Raw genomic sequence first — 23,649 nt, 5'->3', positions numbered from 1 at the left:
TTTCACTTTTAGTAATGTATAAAAGAATGAGGAATGATTGAAATGGTCATAATAGTGTTGCTGAGGTAAAAAAAAAAAATATATATATATATATATATATATATATATATATAGCCTAACATTGATCTACAATAAAATGCATTTACACTAAATGGAATATCAAAATATAGAAATACATGAGAATATTTACAAAGATGTTAAAATGTTTGCATTGGGTTTAATTATGCATTAAACAAAATCATTTAACATGTTTAAATTAATGGCAAAATTTTAGTGTGAGCTGAATAAAAATCAATTGTAACAGTTGGTCTATTTAGCATAAAATAGAAAGGGTATATCAAAGTATATTTTGGATCAATAAAGTATCTATCTATATAAAACCTTAATTTCCTAGTTAAATGTAATTTATTCAATAAATAAACATATCAATATATATGTATATGAAAGCCAAACACGGCAGAATATAAATTTTTTATCTGAATTTGAGAATCAATTTTAACACAAAACAACGTATCATGATTCATAAAAACACTCATAAGCTATTAAGTTACATTAAAAGACTCACAGCGCTGCACTCAATTTTTTACTATTAGTCTCTTCACAGTACTAATCTAAATCCTTATAGAGCGAAGTGGATTGTATGGGTGACATCTCTCTAGAGAGAGTGCATGTGGATTGTATGGGTGACTAACCAGAGAGAGTGCATGTAAAGTAGAAGTGTTACCATCATCCAGTCCAGTAGGTGGTGGATAAACATCTCACCACAGGACAAAGGAGAAGAAGAAGTAGTTGTTTGGCCGCATGGACTGGTTTTTTATCCAGCCAAGCTAAAACAATCTCTACATGTAGCTGTTTCTACCTACAGTTTTACAGCGACTGGTAAATTTAACTGAGTTAAACTAATAACAGCATTTGGAGAGGATAAACTCACTAATCCTGAGGTAAGTTATAGTCTTAACAGTTACTGACTGGATCCTAAATGGATCTCTGGCTCCTATGTAATAGTGTTCGTATTTTAATGTTCTTATCTTTGGTAATTAGTTAGCTAATAAGTTATATTATAGGTATGTTAAATTAAAAATGTAAAATATGGATAGTAGTAGTATATAGAGTAGTTTTACACTTTTTGCGGTACTCTGTAGCCAAAAGGTGAGGAGAATAAACCATGGAGGTGGTACACAGTCCTGACAAACATATGCTCAGTTAACCTAAAAAAGTTTTTAATTATTAGCAGTGCTATGTAGTCAAATGCTATGAGAATAAACCATGAAGGTGGTGGAGACTTTATGTTTCTCTTTATGTTACCAATTATCCAGCTTTTGCAATTAGCCCCGACACCCTAGCTAACGAACAAACTATAAAACCTTCTGAGGTTGAATCCCAAATAGAGTAATACAGTTGCAAGCAACAATGAGCGGGCCCAAGCACCCTGAGCCATCGCCACCCGGGTGCACCAGAAAGATAGTGGCCAATTGGGCGCATGCATTTAAAGGGGATATCCCAATACTATTATGGCATAATTTTATGTTTGGACCTCCAAAAAGCCCAGAGGCTGGAAAAAAACATTACACTATGGTGTAACAGAATATAATGTAAGTGCCCTTGCCACCACAGGGGCCTAAACTCTCAGCCATCCTAATGGCAGCAGATCAAATCAAACCAAATCAACTTCCAACCTGTCTGTTGATTTTCATGACTTTTTGAACATTAAGCCGTGCGTATATACATGCGAGTGTGCATAAGCTATGCAGCAATTTTTTTTTTATATAATTTCCATGATAGAGTTAAATTTTGTTCCCTCTTACAATAGATAAGAACATGATGCCTGCAGGAGACTCCAGCAGTCATCAAATGACTATTGGCATTCTTATTTTTGCGATGAGACAAGAACCAGTGCAGACAGGCCTTATTCACTTCTTAGAGCCCGGACAAAGTTTTACTCAAGTAAATGCACCCTCAGCAAACCAGCTCAATCATGAACCAGACAAACCACATCAGTGCACACAGTGTGGAAAGAGGTTCCTTTACAGATGTAGACTCCAGCGACATCAGCGCATTCACTCAGGAGAGAAGCCGTATCAGTGCACACAATGTGGAAAGAGTTTTACTCATCAGAGTTCCCTCCAGAAACATAGAAACGTTCACGCAGAAAAGAAGCCGTATCTCTGCTCAATATGTGGCAAGATTTTCATTTACAAACGTCGTCTCCTGCAACATCAGCGTGTTCACGAAAGAGAGAAGCCGTGTCACTGTTCACGATGTGGAAAACGTTTTACTCGAGAGAGTTCTATCCAACACCACCGGTGCATTCAGACAGAAAAGAAGCCATATCAGTGCTCACAATGTGGAAGGAGTTTCCTTTATGGATGTCTTCTTAAGCGACATCAGCTTATTCACACCAGAGAGAAGCCGTATCAGTGCTCACAGTGTGGAAAGAGTTTTGCTCAGCGGAGTTCCCTCCTACAACATCAGTGCATTAAAAAAGAGAAGAAGTTGTATCAATGCTCACAATGTGGAAAGGATTTTCCTTACAGATGTCGTCTCCTACAACATCAGCGTGTTCACACAGAAAAGAAGCTGCATCACTGCTCACAGTGTGGAAAGAGTTTTGCTCAGCAGAGATCGCTCCAAAACCACAGATGCATTCTGACAGAAGAGAAGCCGCATCGGTGCTCACAGTGTGGAAAGGTTTTCATTTACAAATCTACTCTCCAGCGGCATGAGCGCATTCACACAGGAGAGAAGCCATACCAGTGCTCGCAGTGTGGAAAGTGTTTTGCTCAGCTGAGTTCTCTCCAACAACACCAGTGTGTTAATACTGATAATAAGCCGTTTCAGTGCTCACATTGTGGAAAGTGTTTCCCTTACAGATGTCTTCTTAAGCGCCACCTGCCGGTTCACACAGAAGAGAAGCCGTATCAGTGCTCACAGTGTGGAAAAGGTTTCGGTTTCAAATATCTTCTGCAGTGCCATGAGCATGTTCACACAGGAGAGAAGCTGTATCACTGCTCGCTTTGTGGCAAGAGTTTTTCTCAAAAGGCAAATCTCAAAGCCCATCAGCGCATTCACACTGGAGAAAAGCCTTACACATGCTCACAATGTGGAAAGTGTTTCAACGGACAAAGTACTCTCAAGGCACATCAGCGCATTCACACTGGAGAAAAACCTTATCACTGCTCAGAGTGTGGGAAGAGTTTCAGACGAAAGGGTGCTCTTCAACATCACAAGCGCGTTCACACCGGAGAGAGGCCTTACATCTGCTCACAGTGTGGAAAGAGTTTTATTTGCCAAACTTCTCTCAAAGTACACCAGCGCATTCACACAGGAGTGAAACCGTATTACTGCTCAGAGTGTGGGAAGAGTTTTATTCAATCATGTCAGCTTAGAAGACACCAGATCATCCACACAAAGAACAGCAAAAATTAATGGAGCTTACACTCTCTTTATAGTACCTGTATTAGTGCTGACAGTGTGGACACTGAATTATATATTAAACAGAAAAGTACTATAAATAGTAGGCCTTTAACAAAATATTGTATTAAACAATTTAGAATTTTTGCATATTCTTTCACCTATACCCTCCCCTTTCGAAGAATCAAGTAAGACTAATAGTAACATAATAAAATACTAACATAATAATAAATTAATAAGGTATTAAGATCATTTTAGTACTTGGCTGCACATCTCTGAAGTCTGGAACCCATGGACATTACCACATGCTGCAGTTGTGTATACATGGCATTTATGCATTTGGCAGATGCTCTCATCTAGAGTAACTTCCATTTTTATCTCATTACATGTCTGAGCAGTTGAGGGTTTGAACCTGGGACCTTCCAGACCGTAGTCCAAAGCTACCTCTGCCGCTCAGGTTTGTAGGACTTCCTGCCTTGAGTTTGGTCTTAAATAAGTGAAAAACAGCTCAATTGAGTTGAGGTCAGGTGACTGACTTGTTCATTCTAGAGCATCCCAGTTTTTTTGGATCTGGTTTCTTTTAGGCTACATTTTGGTTTGTTATCCATCTGAAGCGCTCTCACTCTTATAAGGTTTTTTTTTAACGCCATTTGGCTGAATCTGAGCAGAAAGTAGATCCAGTCTATACACTCAAGAATTCATCCTGTTGCTTCTATTAGCAGTTACATCACCAGTAATTTCCATGAGAATTATCCTCTGCAGCCATACATGCCAATGCCATTCAACCTGTTTGATGATGAACGTCCATTATTCTAGTACAAGTTTGCATTCTATCAGAACTGGACAGGTTTTTTGTTTGTTTGTTTAGGTGAGATTTTTAATGGTGGTACGGTGGCTTAGTGGATAGCGCTGTTGCCTGGCACCTACAGGGTCTAGGTTCAATTCCCGCCTTTGTGTGCAGAGGGTTTTCTCTTTCCATGCTTTGTCAGCTTCCTCCCACAGTCCAAAGACATGCAGATTAGACTAATTGACATTCCCAAATTGCCGGTTGTGTGTGTGTGTGTGCCCTGTGAGGGATTCTCACCCCATCCAGAGTGTACCCTCCTCCAGGTCCCCCGCGACCCTGAATACAGGATTAAGTGGTACAGACGGTGAGTGAGTGAGGCTCCCAATAAATTTTTTTGCAATGAACATATACGGTAACTAAAATTTTTGTTTGTTTTTTAAATTGAAATGAGTTGTTGTGTTTTCTGATCTTTTTATTTTCATCAAGTTTTCTTAACAATAGACTAAGTATAATGTGTCTATATATGCATGTACTAATTTATATACAGTATGTAGTGAACTTTATCCGTTGTTCTAAAGTAGCTTTACATAAACCCAAGTCTGGTTTTAGATCCATAATGAACAAGCTAGAGGACAAAGTGTAGAAGAAAAACCAAAAAGAGGAGGTAAAACCTTAGGTAAACCTCCAATCAATTAATCAATCAACCAACAAATAAACGGACAAAACATTTTCAGCTGCATGAAGGCATGACATTTCACTTTTAATCATACATGTTAATATATAAATAATGCATTTACACTAAATTGTGAGTGAGTGAAAGTGAGGAAGATGCACAGGGTCTGAAACCAATTCAAATTTTATTTGTCACATACAGTCAGAAACATATCATTAAGCTAAGGAAAATGTAAATGAAATGCATGATATTTACAATGATGTTGACATATTTGCATTGGGTTCAATTATACATTGAAAAAACTGATTTATCCAACATCATATTTAAATTAAGGGAATAATTTCAATGCCAGATACATAAAAACGTATTGTTACAGTAACAGTATGTTTTGGTTGAACTCATAAAATAGAAATAAGTATTTCAAAGTATATTTTGGATCAATAAATTAGCTATCGTTCTATCTAGATAAAAACTCAACTAGTTGAATTAATTTTGTTAAGTTATTTGTTAGACATATCAATATAAATCAAAGCCAGAATCAACTTTAACACAAAACAATGTATTATGATTCAGTTACAGTTATTATTCAATTACAATTATTCAGTTTTGCTATTAATCTGTTTACAGTACTAATCTATATCCTTTTTGAGTGAAGTGGATTGTATAGGTGCTGAATCTTTAGAATTACGAGAAAGCACATGAAGAAACTGATGTTTTACCATCATCCAGTCCAGTAGGTGGTGGCTAAACATCTCACTACAATACAAAGGAGAAGAAGATTGTGCTGATTGGACTTCTAGTTATCCAGCTGAGCTAAAACCATCTCTACATGTAGCTGCGTCTACCTTTACCTTTACAGAGACTCTTAAATCTGATCGAGTTAAATTAATAAGGTGGAGAGGATAAACTCACTGATCCTGAGGTTAGTTATAGTCTAAACAGTTACTGACTGGATCCTAAATGCATCTCAGGTTCATCTTTAATAGTGTCTATATAGAAATAAATCTTACACACCTCTTAATCATGAGTAAACAAACCCAGACTCTTTTCATTTATATCAAAAAGTCTTACATGAAGAAAAAATAATTTTGAACACATAATAGTATGAAATGCTGCTTTGTCAAAAATAAATAAATGAATAAAGGGACTAAAACAGGATACGGAGATAATATTATTTATGTCATATCTATGTGTAATGCTATTTGAAGGGTCTGTTGGTCTTTTGGCTGTTCCTGTCAAGGGGTCACCACAGCCTACCATTCTGCTGATTTCTTTTTGGATTTTTTTGCACAACTTGGCACAGGTTTTACACCGGATGCCCTTCCTGACACAACCCTCCCATTTTATTCAGGCTTGGGACTGGCACTGCATCCAGTGGCTGGGGCATTGGCATTGGCTGGGAAACAAACCTGGCCTTCCGCATGGGCCACCAATGAATAGGGCCACCAATGAATAGTTATTTATCAGTACTTTTTTTAATATTGAACAATCCCATACACAGAAAAAGTTTACCTTTCTTCCTTAACATTTAATACCAATAACGTTTTGTCAGTGGACCAGCGATTCATTTCGACTTTTAACACAAGTTCTCGTATCAATTGTTTGGTTTAGTTTTATACACACTATTTTCCAATTAATTTCCTGTAGACCCTCTTTATAGATCTAACCTCCAACCAACAGGTTCTTTGCCAAAAGACATTAAAGCTATATAGAAAAGGTATTACCAGAGACCTAAATATAAGATAGTGGTGTTTGGAAAGCGAATTATTAAATTTGGATGTTATGAAGTGTATTAGTTGTAAATATTTTAAGAAAAAATGTTTTCTGGGAACATAAATGATTGACAAAGGTAAAAAGGTTGGCACTTGTACAAAGGTTCTAAAATTCTAAAACCATCATCTGAGCTTTAATTACAAGAGGTGTCTCTAGAGTCACCAAACTATTCACAATGGAGAGAAGCCATATTACTGCTCACAGTTTGGCAAGAGTTTTAATCATGGGGGTAACAAGTTTTAATTACCAAAGTCGTCTCAGGGTATACCATCACATTCAAACAGGAGAAAAGCCATATTACTGCTCGGAGTGTGGGAAGAGTTTAAGTCAACAGTCTTTATTCCAGTCACACCAGTGTAGTCAAAAAGGAGATAAGCCTTATAGCTGCTTAAATTGTGCAAAGAGTTTTAATTAAAAAGGAAGTCTCAAGTTACACCACCGCATTCACATAGAAGAAAAACCACATTACTGCTCAGAGTATGGGTAGTTTTTACTCAGTCAGGTAATTTTAAAAAAGGTCTTTTACATGAAGAGAAACAGAGCAGGAGAACCCAGTACTGCCAGAGGACCAGGCTGGTACAGAAAGTCATTTTGGGCCATGCTGGGCAGCTTCCATTTTGGACAGCTTCTGGCTGCTGCTGGTGGCAGTTTACTACACCCACACTTTTGGCTACCTGCAACTTGGACAGGAATTTACATGATGCATTTGGGAGTAAATGAACCATTTGGTTCTTGCACTTGAATTGTCTGTTGTTGTCCGTGATGCTTATTCTTCAGGCAATTTTGTCAATATTTATTTCAGTCCTTTTAAGACATCCAAGTGTAAAAACACTGGGTCAACATTTTTTGACAAAAATCTGACATTAAATATTATTTCCCTGTAGTTCACACAATAATTCAGAAAATTATGCTTGTACAGTATATTAATTTTATCACAGTTTATTTTCATTGCAAACTGCATGCAATAATCTTTTCTTTTTTTATAATCTACAAAGTTCAGCATCGTAGACTGAAATTACATGCATGGAACTCTGAAATTAACTAAAATGAATGAACCAGTACAATGTGTTTGTTGATGGAGACTTCAAAGAATCTCTAATAATACAAATTTATTTGCACGTTTTTTTTTCTTGACAGTGGTTGACAATAAACTGGACTGGTCAAGGAACACTAATGCTGCGTACAAAAAAAGGTCAGAGTCGCCTGTACTTTCTCAGGAGACTTAGGTCCTTTAATGTATGCAGAACCATGCTTCAGATTTTCTACCATTCTGTGGTCTCCAGCATTATCTTCTCTGCTGGGGTAGCAGATTAAAATCAGCTGATACCAACAGACTTAACAAGCTCATTAGAAAAGCGGGCTCTGTCATTGGAGTGGAGCTGGAGTCTCTAGTTGAGGTCTGAGGAGGATGCTGAAGAAACTTCTCAGTATCATGGACAATACATCACATCCCCTACATGAGTCACTGATGTCATACAGGAGCACGTTCAGCCACAGACTAAGACTACCAAAGTCTTAAACTGAACGCCACAGGATGTCATTTATACCAGCGGAAATTAAACTCTATAACTTTTCCCCGTTCATTCGGGAGCTGTCATGACAGAATAATCAAAAGAGCTTCATCATGCCCTGATACACTGTGCAATATTATCACAATAACAATATCACAAGCAAAATCACTAATTATGCAATACTATGAGAATCATGCGCAATATCATTACTACTCTATAAGCAATATTAAATATGCAATATCAAATATTATGTGTAATATAAATCCTGGGTATGCACCATATGCATACATGTACATTACACAAAAGAGACAATTCTGCACCTCTTTGTACAGTCTGTAGTTTTTTAGTTTTTTTATATATATTTTTTATTCTATTTATATCTGTTTATTGTCTTTTATTTCTCTCTTTTTTTCCTATTGTCATTTTGTATCTTTTAAATATGCAGCCACTGGAGAAACTATTTTCCTTGGCATTAATATAGACTTATCTGGTTTTGAAATAAGGTGGTAAAGATGAAATTGAAGTGCAAAAATATTGTTAACACATTTTTTCCCTCCACTTTCAAAGAAACAAATAACACTAATAAAAAACTTCCAAATCAAATAATACATATTATGATCCTTTTAATACTTGGCTGCACAACCCTGAGGTCTGGACCCCACCACATTATGAGTTTCCTTCTTGAGCTGCTTTGCCCTTGCTTTATTGCAGCTGCCTTTAGTTGTCTCTTGTTTCTGAGATGGTCTTCAGTAAATGAAAAGCAACTCAGCTTGGTTGAGGTCAGGTGACTGACTTTGGCCCTTTAAGACCATTCCATAGATTATAAACAACATAATCCGATGTATCTACCATAACTTCCATGTCCTTAAATTACATTCTGACTTCTTGATTTTATCTTTTATTTCTGTGCCTTGAGTTCTTTTTGTGATGTGTTTTTGGGTTGTTATCCATGTTTTTGCCCATGACTTAACACTTACTCCAGAATGATATGGTAGACTTTGAAATATGAGCGCTTTCTTGCCTTTACCATATTTTTCTCTTTCCATTATTCTTGTACAAGTTCTAGAATGTTCTAGAATCTTTTAGATGTTTTCTAGCAAACTACTTTGGCCTTTCTGTTTTTGAGTGTTCCCAGTAGTTGGCATGTTGATTTAGTCCAATGATGTCCTCCTTCCCTTGGATCAGCACCTCTTTAGAGTGCATATTGAGTGTTAAACAACTACTAAATGCAAGTAGTCAACTTCAGAGCTTTTATCTCTTTAATTTGTCATGAAATTACAAAGAAGCAGCCAGAACTCACCATTAAACTATTTATCAGGTGTTCAATTACTTTTAAGCCTGTAGAAATTGGGGGACTTTAAAAAGGCTGTAATTTACGAATAGTTTGTGCAAGCTGTTGTTAATTCTAATATGCACTTTAATCCCATCTCGATTGTTTTATTTCATATCTATAAAGGTGGAGTACAGAGGCAATACATACTGTGGGTAGTTTGTTTCCCTTCCTTTACTTTTTTCTTTTTTTTGTTGTAAAAATCAGGGATTATCATTTAATAAGGCATTGTGCATTGTAGTTTATTAAACATGTGTTAAAGTGAAATCATCTTGTAATTAAATTGTGGAATTTATTCTATTAGGAGGCAAAATAAGATAATAATTTAAGGCTTGTAAACCTCATTAGTAATAAATAAATAATAAAAAGCTACTGATATTACTGAAGAACTCTTTATCAGCTGGAAATCTGACATATGAGTTTAAAGGTAGGGTCTATTTTAAAATGATCATTTGTGAAATTTCCGCGCGAGAGTCTCGGGCCGCGTCCCGATCGGCCGGAAGTTCCCTGAGAAGTCCACTACACTGCGCAGGGGTTCAGTCAGGTTTACAGCGCTTCCAAACCGAAGGGAGCGGAACTGCTTATTATTCGTGATAAATATTCGATATTTAAAACGAAACTTCCACAGCAGCGGCGACAAGCACCCGATGTGTGTATGTTACCATGGTTTGTAGAGGGAGGTTTCCTAGGAAGTAGGGAGCACGTGAATGGAACATAGCCCTCCCGTGACTGCGCACGTTCTGCGTCAGTGTGTCACACCCGGGAGGGGCGGGGGGCGGTGGAGGGGATCACACCAGCGGGGCCCCGCGCACAGAGTTATAATGATAAACCCGCCGCGTGCTTTATTTATTCATCCTAAAGCTTTATTTCGGATCTATAATACAACACTAATGGGAACATCATAATGAATATAATCATAAAGAAGAGCACGGTAAGTGTTTAATAATAACAAATAGCTTAAATCACATGTCTGGACTGGGGATAAAAAGAATAGAGATAAATGGACATAACAGACATGTTAGTTGTGTATGTTTAGTAAATACAATATGCACTTTAAATCTTACTGCCATGTGAAAGACTAACAACACCTTTAACATTTAATAATTAATTGTAATATTTTTTAAATTGTAATTAAATTTTTATAACTAAAATTTTACCTTTTCTGTAGAATGACCAGTATATACTGTATAATTTATATATCACACATACAGTAATAATAACAATGTTAGTCATGTCTGAGATTTCCTTGGGAAGATTATCTATATATAGTATTACTTGGTCAGTGTTAATTAAATAATAATATGTAAGATGTAAATGAGAAAGAAGGAAAGTCAAGGTTATCGAAGTGCAGTGATGGTTTTCTTTAATTTGTCTTAAAATGTTATCTGTTCTTCAAGTCAAGAGTATTGACAAATATAATGTGTCTAAAATAATAACACTAAGCATTCTGATCTTCCATGTCTTTATTGAACACATTAATTTAATATTTAAAATGGTAGTGGAAAAAGTAGGTCGACCCCTGGTCATGGAGGAGTTTTAGCCCATTCTTCCTGGCAGAACTGCCTTACCTGTGTCATATTCTTTGGACGTCTCATTGTGTGACTCTCTTGGGTTGAGGTCTGGGCTCTGACTCAGCCACTCCACTTTTGTTTTTCTGTTGTGGACTTGCTCTGGTGTTTTGTGTCACCGGGTTGTTTCTTTCCCTCACTGATGAGTCTTTGTTGTGCCCTTCGGGTCATTTTGGCTGGACGCCTATTATTTGGTAGAGTAGCCACAGTCCCAGAGTGTCTCAATTTGCTGTAGACTGGTGAATATCACATTTACATTTACATTTGGGCATTTGGCAGACGCTCTTATCCAGAGCGACTTACAAAAAGTGCTTTAAAGTTTACATCATTGGATACATACTTACACTGGGTAAACTAGGTTAATAACAAAGTGCCATTAGTCCAACACAACTGGGAAGAGTTTTTTTTGGGGGGAGGGGCAGGAGGGGGGGGGGGTCTCTGCTGTACGGACATCTAGAGGAAGTTCATTCCACCACCCAGGTGCCAGAACAGAAAAGAGCCTGGATGAATGCCGCCCTCGATCCCTGAGAGATGGTGGGATGAGACGAGCAGTGCTGGAGGATCGGAGGGAACGTGGTGCAGTGCGTGGTGTAATTAGTGCAGAGAGGTAAGAGGGTGCTGGGCCATTTTTAGCTTTGTAGGCAAGCATCAGTGTTTTGAATTTGATGCGGGCAGCTACAGGAAGCCAGTGCAGGGAGCGGAGGAGTGGGGTGGTGTGGGAGAACTTGGGGAGGTTAAAAACGAGACGTGCTGCTGCATTCTGGATCAGTTGCAGAGGACGAATCGTGGACAGAGGCAGGCCTGCCAGGAGTGAGTTGCAGTAGTCCAGTCTTGAAATAACAAGGGACTGAACAAGCACCTGAGTAGCCTGTGAAGAAAGAAATGGGCGAATTCTTCTGATATTGTAAAGAAGAAATCGACAAGAGCGAGTAAGTGTAGCGGATGTTCTTCTGCGTTGTGTCTCTCACTTTTCTTTATTTACCTAATTTAGTTTTCCCACAGGACCCAATAATGTTCTTTCCACACAGCTGGTTTTAATCAAAGGAGATTTATTATAATTTAATGTTACTTTTCTGTTCTTTATGCCTGTCTTTCTCTTCTCTATACCTGAATAGTAAGACAAAAAAAATAAACAGGCACTGGTATCAGGATCACTGACTCCGCATTGCCTGTTAACCACACAATATATTAATTATGCCAGGTATGAATAAACAAAGCTTCACTCCTTTATACATTGTCTATGCAACTAAGCACCATGTTCGCCGCTTAGCCACTAACATCTTCCCACACACATGCACGCACGCCCACACACACACACACACACACACACACACGGCATCGCTATTTCACATATTTCAGTATTCACCTATAAACATTACTTAACCTTTGTTTACCACAGTAATAACTTTAACTAGTGGCTAAGTATAACATGACATTCAATAATTCTTAAAATTTGAACACTTCGATATAAAGTAAACACTTAACCACATTCAACATCTAATAGAGCTCATGAAAACCTACTTCTTTCCACTACTACATCCCGGAAAGAGAGTAATCTCCAGCTTTACAGCGAATTTCATCTCTTACTTGTGCAAGACATCAGCTGACATGCATGCTGGGACTGTTACCTTTGCCTAAAATTCCTTTTCAAAATAACAGTCCCTATACCACTAATACACAGAGAAAATAAAGTAAAATTAAATAATTAAAATGCATAATCTGGTGGAACAACATATTCCATGCTACATAAGGTTAGCGATGTGTGGGGAAAATGACAGATGATTGTCCACGGTTACCCCAAGATTGCGGGCAGTGGTTAAAGGAGTGATTTGGTTGTTGTCCAGGGATATCACAAGGTCTTGACATAGGGATGAGTCACAAGGGATAAACAACAGTTCGGTTTTACTAAGATTGTGCTTCAGCTGATGAGCAGCCATCCAGGATGAGATGTCTGCCAGACATGCTGAGATCCAGGTGGAAACCTGAGTGTCAGAGGGAGGAAAGGAGAGAACAAGTTGGGTGTCGTCTGCATAACAAAGGTATGAAAATCCATGCAATGATATGACCTTACCAAGAGACCGGGTATAGAGGGAGAACAGAAGAGGACCAAGTACCGAGCCCTGTGGGACACCAGTAGAGAGTCTACGTGGGGCAGATGTAGATCCCCTCCATGTTACCTCATATGACCTATCTTCTAGGTAAGAAGCAAACCATTGCCACGCTGTTCCACAAATTCCAAGGCTTGTAAGAATAGATAATAGAATCTTGTGGTTCACCGTGTCAAATGCAGCCGACAGGTCCAGGAGGATAAGGACAGATGATAGTTTAGCAGATCTAGCAGCATGGAGCTTCTCAGTGACTGACAGAAGGGCAGTCTCTGTGGAATGTGCCACTTTGAATCCAGATGTGCCACTTTGAATCCAGATGTGCCACTTTGAATCTATTCAATTCAAAGTGAATATCACTTTGTAATCCTTTCCAGTTTTATATAAATCAACAGTTCTTGATCATCTGAAAGCTCTTGATGGTAAAGCATGACTCACATAAAAACCAAGCACAGCATTTATATAATGCATACTAACTTCAACTACAAGAGTTTAACATTTAACTAAGCAGTGCGTATTTCTGTCATAATTATCCATAATTATTTCTAAACAAATGTGGGAGATAATTCTTCCACCTGTTGGTGTTGCTGTTAGTTTAAAATATCAATCAGTTAACAAGTCATTTACAAAGAGAATTAAAGAAGATTACGCCACGCAGAGCTGGATGAAGTAAGTCAGGCTTTTATTGCAGCAGTAAGAACCCAGGTGAGCCGGACCAGCAATGCTTTGGATCAGATCCCAAGCAGTGCCAAAATCAGACTACCTTCACAGTCAAAATCACGCTTCTTTTATACAGTTTCTGAGAGGGGGGATCTCCAGTCTCCTCCCCTGTACCTTCACCTCTTTTATTTTTTTTATTATTTTTTTTATAATTCTTTTATTTTTTTTATAATTTTGTAATTATAATTACACTTCGGTATTTTTTACTCCTTCCTGCGCTTATCTGACTTCTCCCTGCGCTTATCTCACTCCTCCTACGCTTATTAAGTTCCCATTATAAATCGTTTTCTTTAATATTTATTTTTTATTATCTTTACACTTTTCGTATCTTTTTAATAAAAAAATATAGGGTGCTGCTTGTTTTCAAGGCTTTTTTCTCGTTTTTCTTTGGTTTGTTCTTCATTTCTCAAAGACCAGCCATGGGTAAGCATCTCTTTTGCACTATTTTACTTATTTGCCTTATTTTACCCATTTCAATGTTTCTCATGTATTTTGTTCTATTTTATAGCTAACCGCGACTTCTCCATTGATGATTTTATCCCTTTGGATGATTCAGACAGCCAGGGCAGTCCAGATCGTGTTCCTTCTGAGGACTACAACCCGACTGAACCTGTTATGGATCAGGCCTCCGTGAGTCCTGTCCGAGCTGATTCTGAGTTGTCTGACTCTTTAATGCATTATCTACGAGACAAAGGATTTACCTATGTTAGGAAAGGTGATTCCAAACCTGGTCTTTCTAAAAGACGGCGTTTGGATTTTGAGAGTCCTCACTGTTCTTTTCAGCCAGTGAGGCCAGAGTCTAGTACTCCGGCTCCATCTGTCAGAAAGCCTAGATGGTATGTAAGTATTGGTACCCAAACTGATTTTAAAGTGTCTGTTAGTACACAGACTAACGAGACAGCTACTGTTGGTACTCAAACAGTTTTTCCTCAAGCTCCTGTTCCTTTGTTAAATCGTGGCATTTCTGCTTTTAGTCCTCTCACTGACCTTCCTCTTGGTGTTGTTTTAGCTCAAAGAAGGTTTGATATGTAATTTTATTTTTGTTGATGCTTCACCCTGCCCCCTTATGATTTTGTATTATACGTTGGGCTCCTATACTTTGTATTTTTATATTATCACCATGTAGATACACATTTTTATTCTGTATCTACACTTATTAAACTATATTATTCATAAGACTGGCTCTGTGTCTCTGATTTTTCCCTGTTCTTTGTTTGCTCGTACCAGCCTGTGCCCGTGGCGCCTTGCATATATGCTTTAGGGAACCTCCTGATCCTTTTAAGTTTGGTTTCGAGGACATAATTTATTACATAGGTTACTGTGCACCTCGCTAGCTTCTCTCATTGTCTGTTTTTTTCTATGACCTGGTCTTGCGTTTTTTCTATGTTCCTCTCATTACCTTAGTTTCTGTTTATCTGCATGGGCATTTCTGCTATAATGGTATACTTACAGGCCTTTTATATTTCTGCCTGCATAAATATATATTAATTAAAACATGCTTACATGAATATAAGTTGATTAAAACATGCATACATATTTGATTAAAATATGCTTACACAAACTTAGCAAATAATTTACTCCTACCATAGGATATATAAAATGAATAGTTCAGAGTGTGTCACCTGTAGGATTATAAAGAAACAGCGATGTTTCACTGCCTCCAACCTCTCAAAACTCAACCTGACAGTAAGTGTGTGGGTTATGAGACTGGTGTAAGTGTGTGTGAGTGGGTTTGAAACTAATTCTCTCTCAGGGGTCAGGGGTAGCTCAGTGGTTAAGACATTGGACTACGGTTCGGAAGATCCCAGGTTCAAACCCCACAACCACCAAGTTGCCACTGTTGGGCCCTTGAGCAAGGCCCTTAACCCTCAACTGCTCAGATGTGTAATGAGATAAAAATGTAAGTCGCTCTGGATAAGAGCGTCTGCCAAATGTAAATGTGTGATGTTTGATCATGTAACGTTGCATCTCTCTGAAACTTCTGCGCTCAGTACAGAATGGTTTATATCGGAGGCTGATCACTGGCCACGCCCGGACGAGTCTGATCACTGACCGATCAACTGGTTTACTGGTTCTATTATAAATGTAAAAAAAAGTTTTGGAGTTAGTGTGGAGAAACGTAAATCAGCACACAAAAGAATCGCGATATATTTCAATACTAAATGGTACATTTAATACTTCAATTCAATTTTATTTGTTTGTATGTAATAAGTTTGTATGGAATGTGAATGTGTATGAATCAAAATGATAAGACTGTCCCTGATGAGCGAGCGTTTATTGAGAAAGTTCATGAAGTCCTCACTACTGTATGTTGTTGTTGTAGAGATTTCTGCAGTGCTCTTCTTTATAGTTCATTTTGCTATGGTATTGAATAGAAATCTGGGATTATTTGTGTTAACTCCTATAAGCTTCTATACTGGCATCTTACAGTTTAAATTTCGATTGCTATTATATATATATATATATATATATATATATATATATATATATATAATCGTGCAGCGAGCTGCAAACGTAAATGAATCTTGTTAATCTGTTCCCCTGATGTTACAGTGTTTATGTAGCTGTGTGTTAACTCCTCACCTGTCCTCACCTGTACAGTGCTGCTGGTGGTCGGGTCATGTCTCACACATGGAGTCCCGCTGGGTTCCTCACCAAGTCCTGCTTTTACTCATCATCATCTTAATCACAGGTGGGTGTGATCTCAGTCTCACTGCTCACACTGGGATCAGCTAATAGTCTCTCTTACAGTCTTACAAAGCTCCGTTAAATGTTTCAGGATTCATTTCTATTATGAAAAAAAACAAGTTATTTACATTTGGCAGATGCTCTTATCCAGATGTTTAGCACCACTCTGTAGCACCAATACTAACATTTATTATAATAAGTTTGTGTTAGCTTCTACTGGAAGTGTGCGCATGCTTCACATTTTATTCTGTTTATCTGTTTTTCACTTGCAGGACCCATATCAGCTTTCACCATTGTAAAGGCAAAGTTTAATCAGTCTGCTGCTCTGTCCTGTGGACACAAGTGTCCTGGTTTGGCCAAATGGACTTTGTTCAGTGACCGAGATGATGTATTAGCTGAGTGTAATCAGACATCCTGCAGATCAGTAAAGGAGGGGTTTAAAATGTCACATGATCAGTACCTGAAGGGAGATCTCACCCTCACCGTCACTGCAGCTCATTACAGTATGAGGGGTTTATACACGTGTCAGTGTGATGAGAGAGACGTTAGTGATCTGCATTTCCACATTGAGAGTGAGTGTCTCTACCTGCTCTATATCTTATTAAGCCTAAATCAGTAAGAGATTATGTGTTATATCACATTTACATCCAGTGAAGATGTACAGTAGGGTGTTTCCCCTCCTCAGCCATGAGATCTTCAGTTGAGATGAACTCTGGTGAAAATCTGCTGCTGGATTTGCACATAACAGGCCAAGTAAAGGTGATCTATAAGCCTGGAGAGACATCAGATCCACATGGTGTAGAGATCTGCAGTGTGTATGGAGGATCACTGAACTGTACAGATGAATACACACTGAGAACATCACTCACTAACACACTCCTGACACTGAGAGGAGTAAAGACGAGTGATGGAGGAGGTTACACTGTCAGAGACGCAGAGAATAATGAAGATCTTCATATTTACTCCATATCAGTGAGAGGTACGTATACTGTAGGGTTTATGTTGGCAACGGAAACTTAACGTTTCTCAGAATAAAGTGAATTATAGGAAACATTTTGTTCACATTACAGTTTTATGTTTATGACAAACTGTGAATTTATGAAGATTCTGTTGCAATCATAAACATGTTTTCAATTCCAATCAGTATTTAGTAATGTGATTGTGTGTGTGTGTGTGTGTACAGATATGAGCGCTCCACCACTATGGTTGATTATCCTGATAGTGCTGCTGATGGTGGTGATGATTCTAGTGTTTGTTAGGTCCTGTACAAGAGGAGACAAAGAAATCCTGTAAGTATCAGAGACATGATCAGTGTGATATCAGAGATCACATGACTGTGTGCTGTAACCAGAATAAAATCCTCAGCACATCACCCTGATTAGACACCACTCAGTCACTGCATGGACATTTCCACAGGCGTAATATCATTATTATCTATAGCGGGGTTTCTCAAAGTCCAGATCCAGACCACACGGTGAGTCAATCAGGACAGAGCCCACCTCAAATTCGGAAAACAATAATGCTGTGTAAAACAGTACATGTTTCCTTCTGTAGTGGGCATGAAAGAGTTAATGTGTTCTGCTTATGTCACATGTTCTTGGTGGAGAGTCACGGGTTACGGTGAATTGGGAATATTAATTACCTGTTTAATTAGAGTAGGAGGGGAGAGGGTGTGAGCAGAGACGATGTATTCTTTGTTGACCAACATATTACAACTTTATACAACAAAACTTGATACCATCCGTCCCTACAACAAATCAGAACATGGAAGAGAAGTTTTGCCTCACTGATGTTTTATTGTTGCGTCAGAAATGCTTTGAGTTCTTGTTTTAACTCCAGAGTAGCCGCTACACTTACTTTAAAAAAAAAAACATCTTATACATATTAATAAATAGTTACTTTTGTAGTCTATATTGAGATAAGATAAGGTGGGCTAACAGGCGGTGATTCAAAATTAGCGAGTGAGCTAATTATATATCCGCAATCCTACCTGCACGTGTTCAATATCACGATGATGTCATATTCCAGCCAATCAGAGGTTAGAGAAGGGATCAAAACAGCTGATCAGAACCTGGAGGCGGGTATATTCTGACAACTTGTTTCTGATTGGCTCCTTTGCGTGATCTCTGTGTCGATCAATGTCCATGTTGAACCATAACATGTTCTTTTGTTGTTTACATGTAGCATCTCACATGTTAGTTTATATTGGTATTATCTTTGTCAGCACAAGGTAAACACACATACTCTCTCACACACACACACACACACACACATACACACACACACAGAGCAATAATGTACAGTACACTACTGTGAGAGCAGTGTACAGTTCTATATAACACTGTAAGATATAACTCTGCATTTGTTAATTGAACCTGAGGTGTTCAATCTACAGTTACAGAGACTCTGAGAAACACAGAGCGAAATTAAACTAGAACTGTGTAATGACTGAACAATACAACCTTTAACAACAATAAATTATCTACTGTAAACTATGTACTAGGACTACCTAACAAACTGTTACATTTACCTTATGTTATAATAATAATAATAATAATAATAATAATAATAAACGTAGGCATGTAAGGATGAAGTTTACATGTAACTAACAGAATCATCATCTTAATTCCCATCTAGAAAAATCGTGATTCATGTTTTAGCAAGATTCATGCAGCTTGACTAATATTCAATAATGTGTACTTTAATGACTGTGTGTATTTTACCTTTATTACCTTCTACAGAGGCGCAGCAGTGGAGCAGATGAACACCAGAACTCAGATGGCACCAAAAAGATCTCTGAGTCAACAGGGAACCAGCAGCTGTTGAGGCAGGGTGAGAACCAACACCAATAACTTTGAATTTTTTCCTGACCGCTGCACCTCCTGTCATATATGGTTCCCATTTATTTTTTACTGAGCACCACATAATGGACATACCTTATTTGGAAGAAAAAGGTGCACAAGCAAGCAACAGGGATGACCGCAGCCTTAAGAAGATTGTCAAGCGAAGCCGATTCAAGACCATGAGAGAGCTTCACAAGGAGTGGAGTGAGGCTGGAGTCAGTGTATCAAGAGCCACCACACACAGACATCTTCAGGAAATGTTAACATACTGTACAACTGTTGAATTCCTAGTATTAACCCAGTCATGAACCAGAGACGACATCAGACTCGTCTTACCTGGGATAAGGAGAAAAAAGGGACTGGGCCGTTCCTCAGTGGTGCAAAGTCCACTTTTCAGATAAAAGTAAATTCCATCTGGAAATTAAGCTCACAAAGTCTGGAAGGAGAGTGTAGAGGCACAGAATCCAAGCTGCTTGAAGTCCAGTGTGAAGTTTTCACAGTCTGTGATTTGGGGTGTCATGTCATCTGCTGGTGTTGGTCTACTGTTTAATCAAGTCACATTACGAATGATTTATCAGTTACTGCAGATGGATTCGCTTGATTGTGCAGATTTACTGTAAGTTTAGCTCTGTGACTTGGATCACTCCTTCAGCCACTGCCTGCAATCTTGGGGTAACTGTGGACAATCATCTGTCATTTTCTCCACACATCGCTAACTTTACTCGCTCTTGTCAATTTTATCTTTACAACATCAGAAGAATCCGCCCATTTCTTTCTTCACAGGCTACTCAGGTCCAGTCCCTTGTTATTTCAAGACTGGACTACTGCACTGGACTACTACAGGACGCCTGTGGAGGGAGTGTCACAACAGGGTGGAGTGGAAAACACTTAGCAAAAGAAAAACTCATTGACACTTAGCCTATTTAAACAGACTGGCATGTAAACAGAAATAGTTAAACTAGTACAGTGTAGTGTTGCATGTTTATAAGTACAACAGTAAAGGTATTAAGACAGGAAGGAGACTTTCTATTTTACCCCAAAGTAATTAATAACTGACCTTTATTGCAAGATATTTAATCTTCTTCTTTATTATTTAATCCAGATTATCACCTACATCCAGACAGAACACTGGGGAATATGGGATTAGTTTATGTTTTTAATGATATATAAAATTTATTCTTAACTTAAGATCTGTTCAACTTGATCATGTGAGTTTTGTATCCGTCTTTGTTCTTTTATGATTTTCATGTCTGTTCTTTGACTCATGATGTTCTGCTCTTGTAATTTCTTTTTTTTATTTTTCATCTTGACCTTCCAGCATTATTGGCAGCATTGTCCTCCTACATGCTCACTATAAAAACCTGCTGTGATGAACTTTTGTTTATGCAGCTCTACTGTATAATAACTGCACACACACACTACTGGGACATGACGAGCATTACAGCATGACAGCATTCTCAGGAGTTCATTTATACACATGTGTAGACTGATTAATTATTCTGTTTAAAATAAAGAGTATATTTATTGCTTCAGTCAACTATTTTTACAATTTATACAAAACTATGTTTGTGTCTCTCACTCTCTCTCTTTCACACACACACACACACACTTGCTCAAACTCTCACTCACTCAACATCTCAGCTCTGTTTTTGCTCAACCTAAAAGAGCACGACAAATATGTTTTAATTAGAGAAACAAAAATTAGCGTTTGCTTTAGAAGCTACAGAAACCAAGTTTAGACCTGTGTGTATTACAATAATGCAAAAATCGTATAAGTGAAGTTCAATATAACAGAAGTTATTTAAATTAACAAGAAGTCCAGTTTAGCACAGGGAGTCAGTAGGTGCAGAGGGCAGATGGGGTCTGGATCACTGGAAGCACAGGAGCAGGACGTGTAGCTCCAACCATCATAAAGCAGAATCCAGCTGGAGCTGGTCCTTCTCTGGATGCCTCAGGATCCTCACAGGGTTGGCCTTTATCTACTGAAGCTGGTACAATCTCCAGATGCCTCAGGATGGGTAGAAAAGTACAGAACAGATGGAGAGAATTAGCGTAGTTGCCATTCAGGATAGGTGTACTGGAGTATGTGGTTATGGGATGAGTTACGCGTATGCCAGATTAAAGAGATGCGTCTTGAGTCTACTTTTGAATTGGGAAACCGTGTCTGCTCCCCGAACACTGTCTGGAAGGCTATTCCAAAGTTTTGGAGCTAAATATGAAAAAGCCCTGCCCCCTTTTGTAGATTTTAAAATTCTGGGAATTACAAGAAGTCCGGAGTTTTGTGATCTTAAGGAGCGTGGTGGATTATAGCGTATCAGAAGACTGGTTAGGTATGAGGGAGCTAAACCATTTAAAGCCTTGTATGTAAGTAATACTATTTTGTAATTAATTCTAAACTGAACAGGTAGCCAGTGCAGGGACGATAATATAGGTGTTATATGATCATATTTTCTGGATCTAGTGAGAACCCTGGCGGCTGCATTTTGGACTAACTGTAGCTTGTTTATTGAGGATGCAGGACAACCACCTAGTAATGCATTACAATAGTCCAGTCTGGAGGTCATGAATGCATGAACTAGCTTTTCTGCATCAGATACGGATAAGATGCTCCTAAGTTTTTTTTTTTTTATTATTATGGATCACATTATTCTTTTTTTTTCGATATTGGTTCTGTATAAAAGCTCTGTTTTTTTCTCCGTACGTCCCCCCTTAGACGCCTTAAAACCTGGCAGTAGAAGTCGTTATTGATGGTCTGGTCCACGCATGGAATGAATTCTGGATGCACAATGCCGCGAATGTCGAAAAAGTAGATTAGCGTGATCGATCTCCGGACCCGTCTTCCACTGTGAAGACTGTTGCTTTATCTCAGGGTCGTACCAGTACACCAAAGTTTCTTCACAGATAATGATCCTCGACATGAAGGACGGGTCATCCACAGCACACTGACGGAGTTCTTGGCAGATTTTGACATGAACTGAGTCAGAAGCCTGGGAACGAACAGTGTATGTTCAAACCACATGTGAGGATCGCCTGGACTGTTCTGTATTACACACAGACAAAGGCAGCCTTATGCTGCTATCTGTTGGTGTGTTACATAACTAGTCTAAAAATGTGTATATATATACCAGTGTTTGTAGAAATATTTAAAATGTTAAAGATATAAATAATCTGCTGAGATTTAATGTAATAAACTAATTAATACAAAGAAATTACATTCTGATGAGAAATGGAAAAAATAGCAGCTAGTCACTTAATTTAATGTAGATTATTAAATCCCACACATAACTGTTCATAACATCACTTTTACTCCACATTTAGTTTCACTAATGGTGCAGATTAAACTTTAGGCAGAGATCTAAGGACTGCAGGAAATTCAGAATTTTCTGTCCAGAGGTTGATTTAAGACATGTCCACAGTTTGTCTTCTCATAACTTCACGTCAACTCAGAATTTTTATTTAATTCATGGTGCAAGGTTTAGTTGTCATAGTGTACAGGACATTTTTGAGTAAGCCATGACGATCTGTCATCAGCGCGGTCATGTCTGTGTATTGAGAATTTTGCTGGCTTCTATAGCTGCATTATGGTCATTTCTGTGTGTTTTACATACTCTGTGTATACACGGTAAACTATCATGTTAATTAGCTCTATTCATTGACACGTATAGGCTCGCCCACCCTGAAGAAAAAAGTACTGAATGAGTGAAAAAAACGAACAAACAAACATGTAGAGACATACAGACAGAAATTTTTACTAAGTCTAAGTTTCTGGTCCTCCAGTGTGTCTGGTCCACTTATCTCTTCTGTCTATAGTGATAACAAGATTTGAATTAAAATGTTGGTTTGTTCTCAAATGAGCAGTGGTATGCAACTTTAGGTAATAATTGTTGTTGGTCTTTCGGCTGCTCCCGACAGGGGGTCACCACAGCGGAATACCCAGTCCACACAACAACTTGGCACAGGTTTTACGCCAGATGCCCTTCCTGATGCAACTCCGCTTTTATCCAGGCTTGGGACCGGCACTGCATCCAGTGGCTGGGGTGTTTGGGCACTGGCTGGGAATCGAACCCGGGCCTTCCGCTTGGCTAGCAAATCACCTACTACTGAGCCACCAGTGCCTGCAACTTTAGGTAATAATAAATCAAATAAATGAGGAAATCATTTAAAATTTTTAATGATTCAGTTTCATTGGTCATTTAAATTACAGTTTTTAAAAGAAATGTTTAGTTCTTTAACTTGACCC

General features: G+C 38.3%; 2 protein-coding genes across 2 annotated transcripts in view; one reads left to right on the top strand and one right to left on the bottom strand.

Moving 5' to 3' along the window:
• The window catches only part of LOC128523741 (zinc finger protein 239-like), a 366,823-nt gene that overhangs the window by 134,798 nt on the left and 208,376 nt on the right, over window positions 1–23,649 (bottom strand). The window lies entirely within an intron of this gene.
• LOC128523619 (gastrula zinc finger protein XlCGF26.1-like) lies at window positions 793–4,667 on the top strand. The gene is made up of 2 exons (XM_053495697.1): window positions 793–941; window positions 1,811–4,667. Exon 2 carries the CDS (start codon window positions 1,819–1,821, stop codon window positions 3,424–3,426), a length of 1,608 nt encoding a protein of 535 aa, XP_053351672.1. The 5' UTR covers window positions 793–941; window positions 1,811–1,818; the 3' UTR covers window positions 3,427–4,667.

The sequence above is a fragment of the Clarias gariepinus genome, chromosome 1, assembly GCF_024256425.1.
Source record: "Clarias gariepinus isolate MV-2021 ecotype Netherlands chromosome 1, CGAR_prim_01v2, whole genome shotgun sequence".
Lineage (NCBI taxonomy): Eukaryota > Metazoa > Chordata > Actinopteri > Siluriformes > Clariidae > Clarias > Clarias gariepinus.
This window is presented reverse-complemented; position numbering and strand designations above follow the sequence as displayed.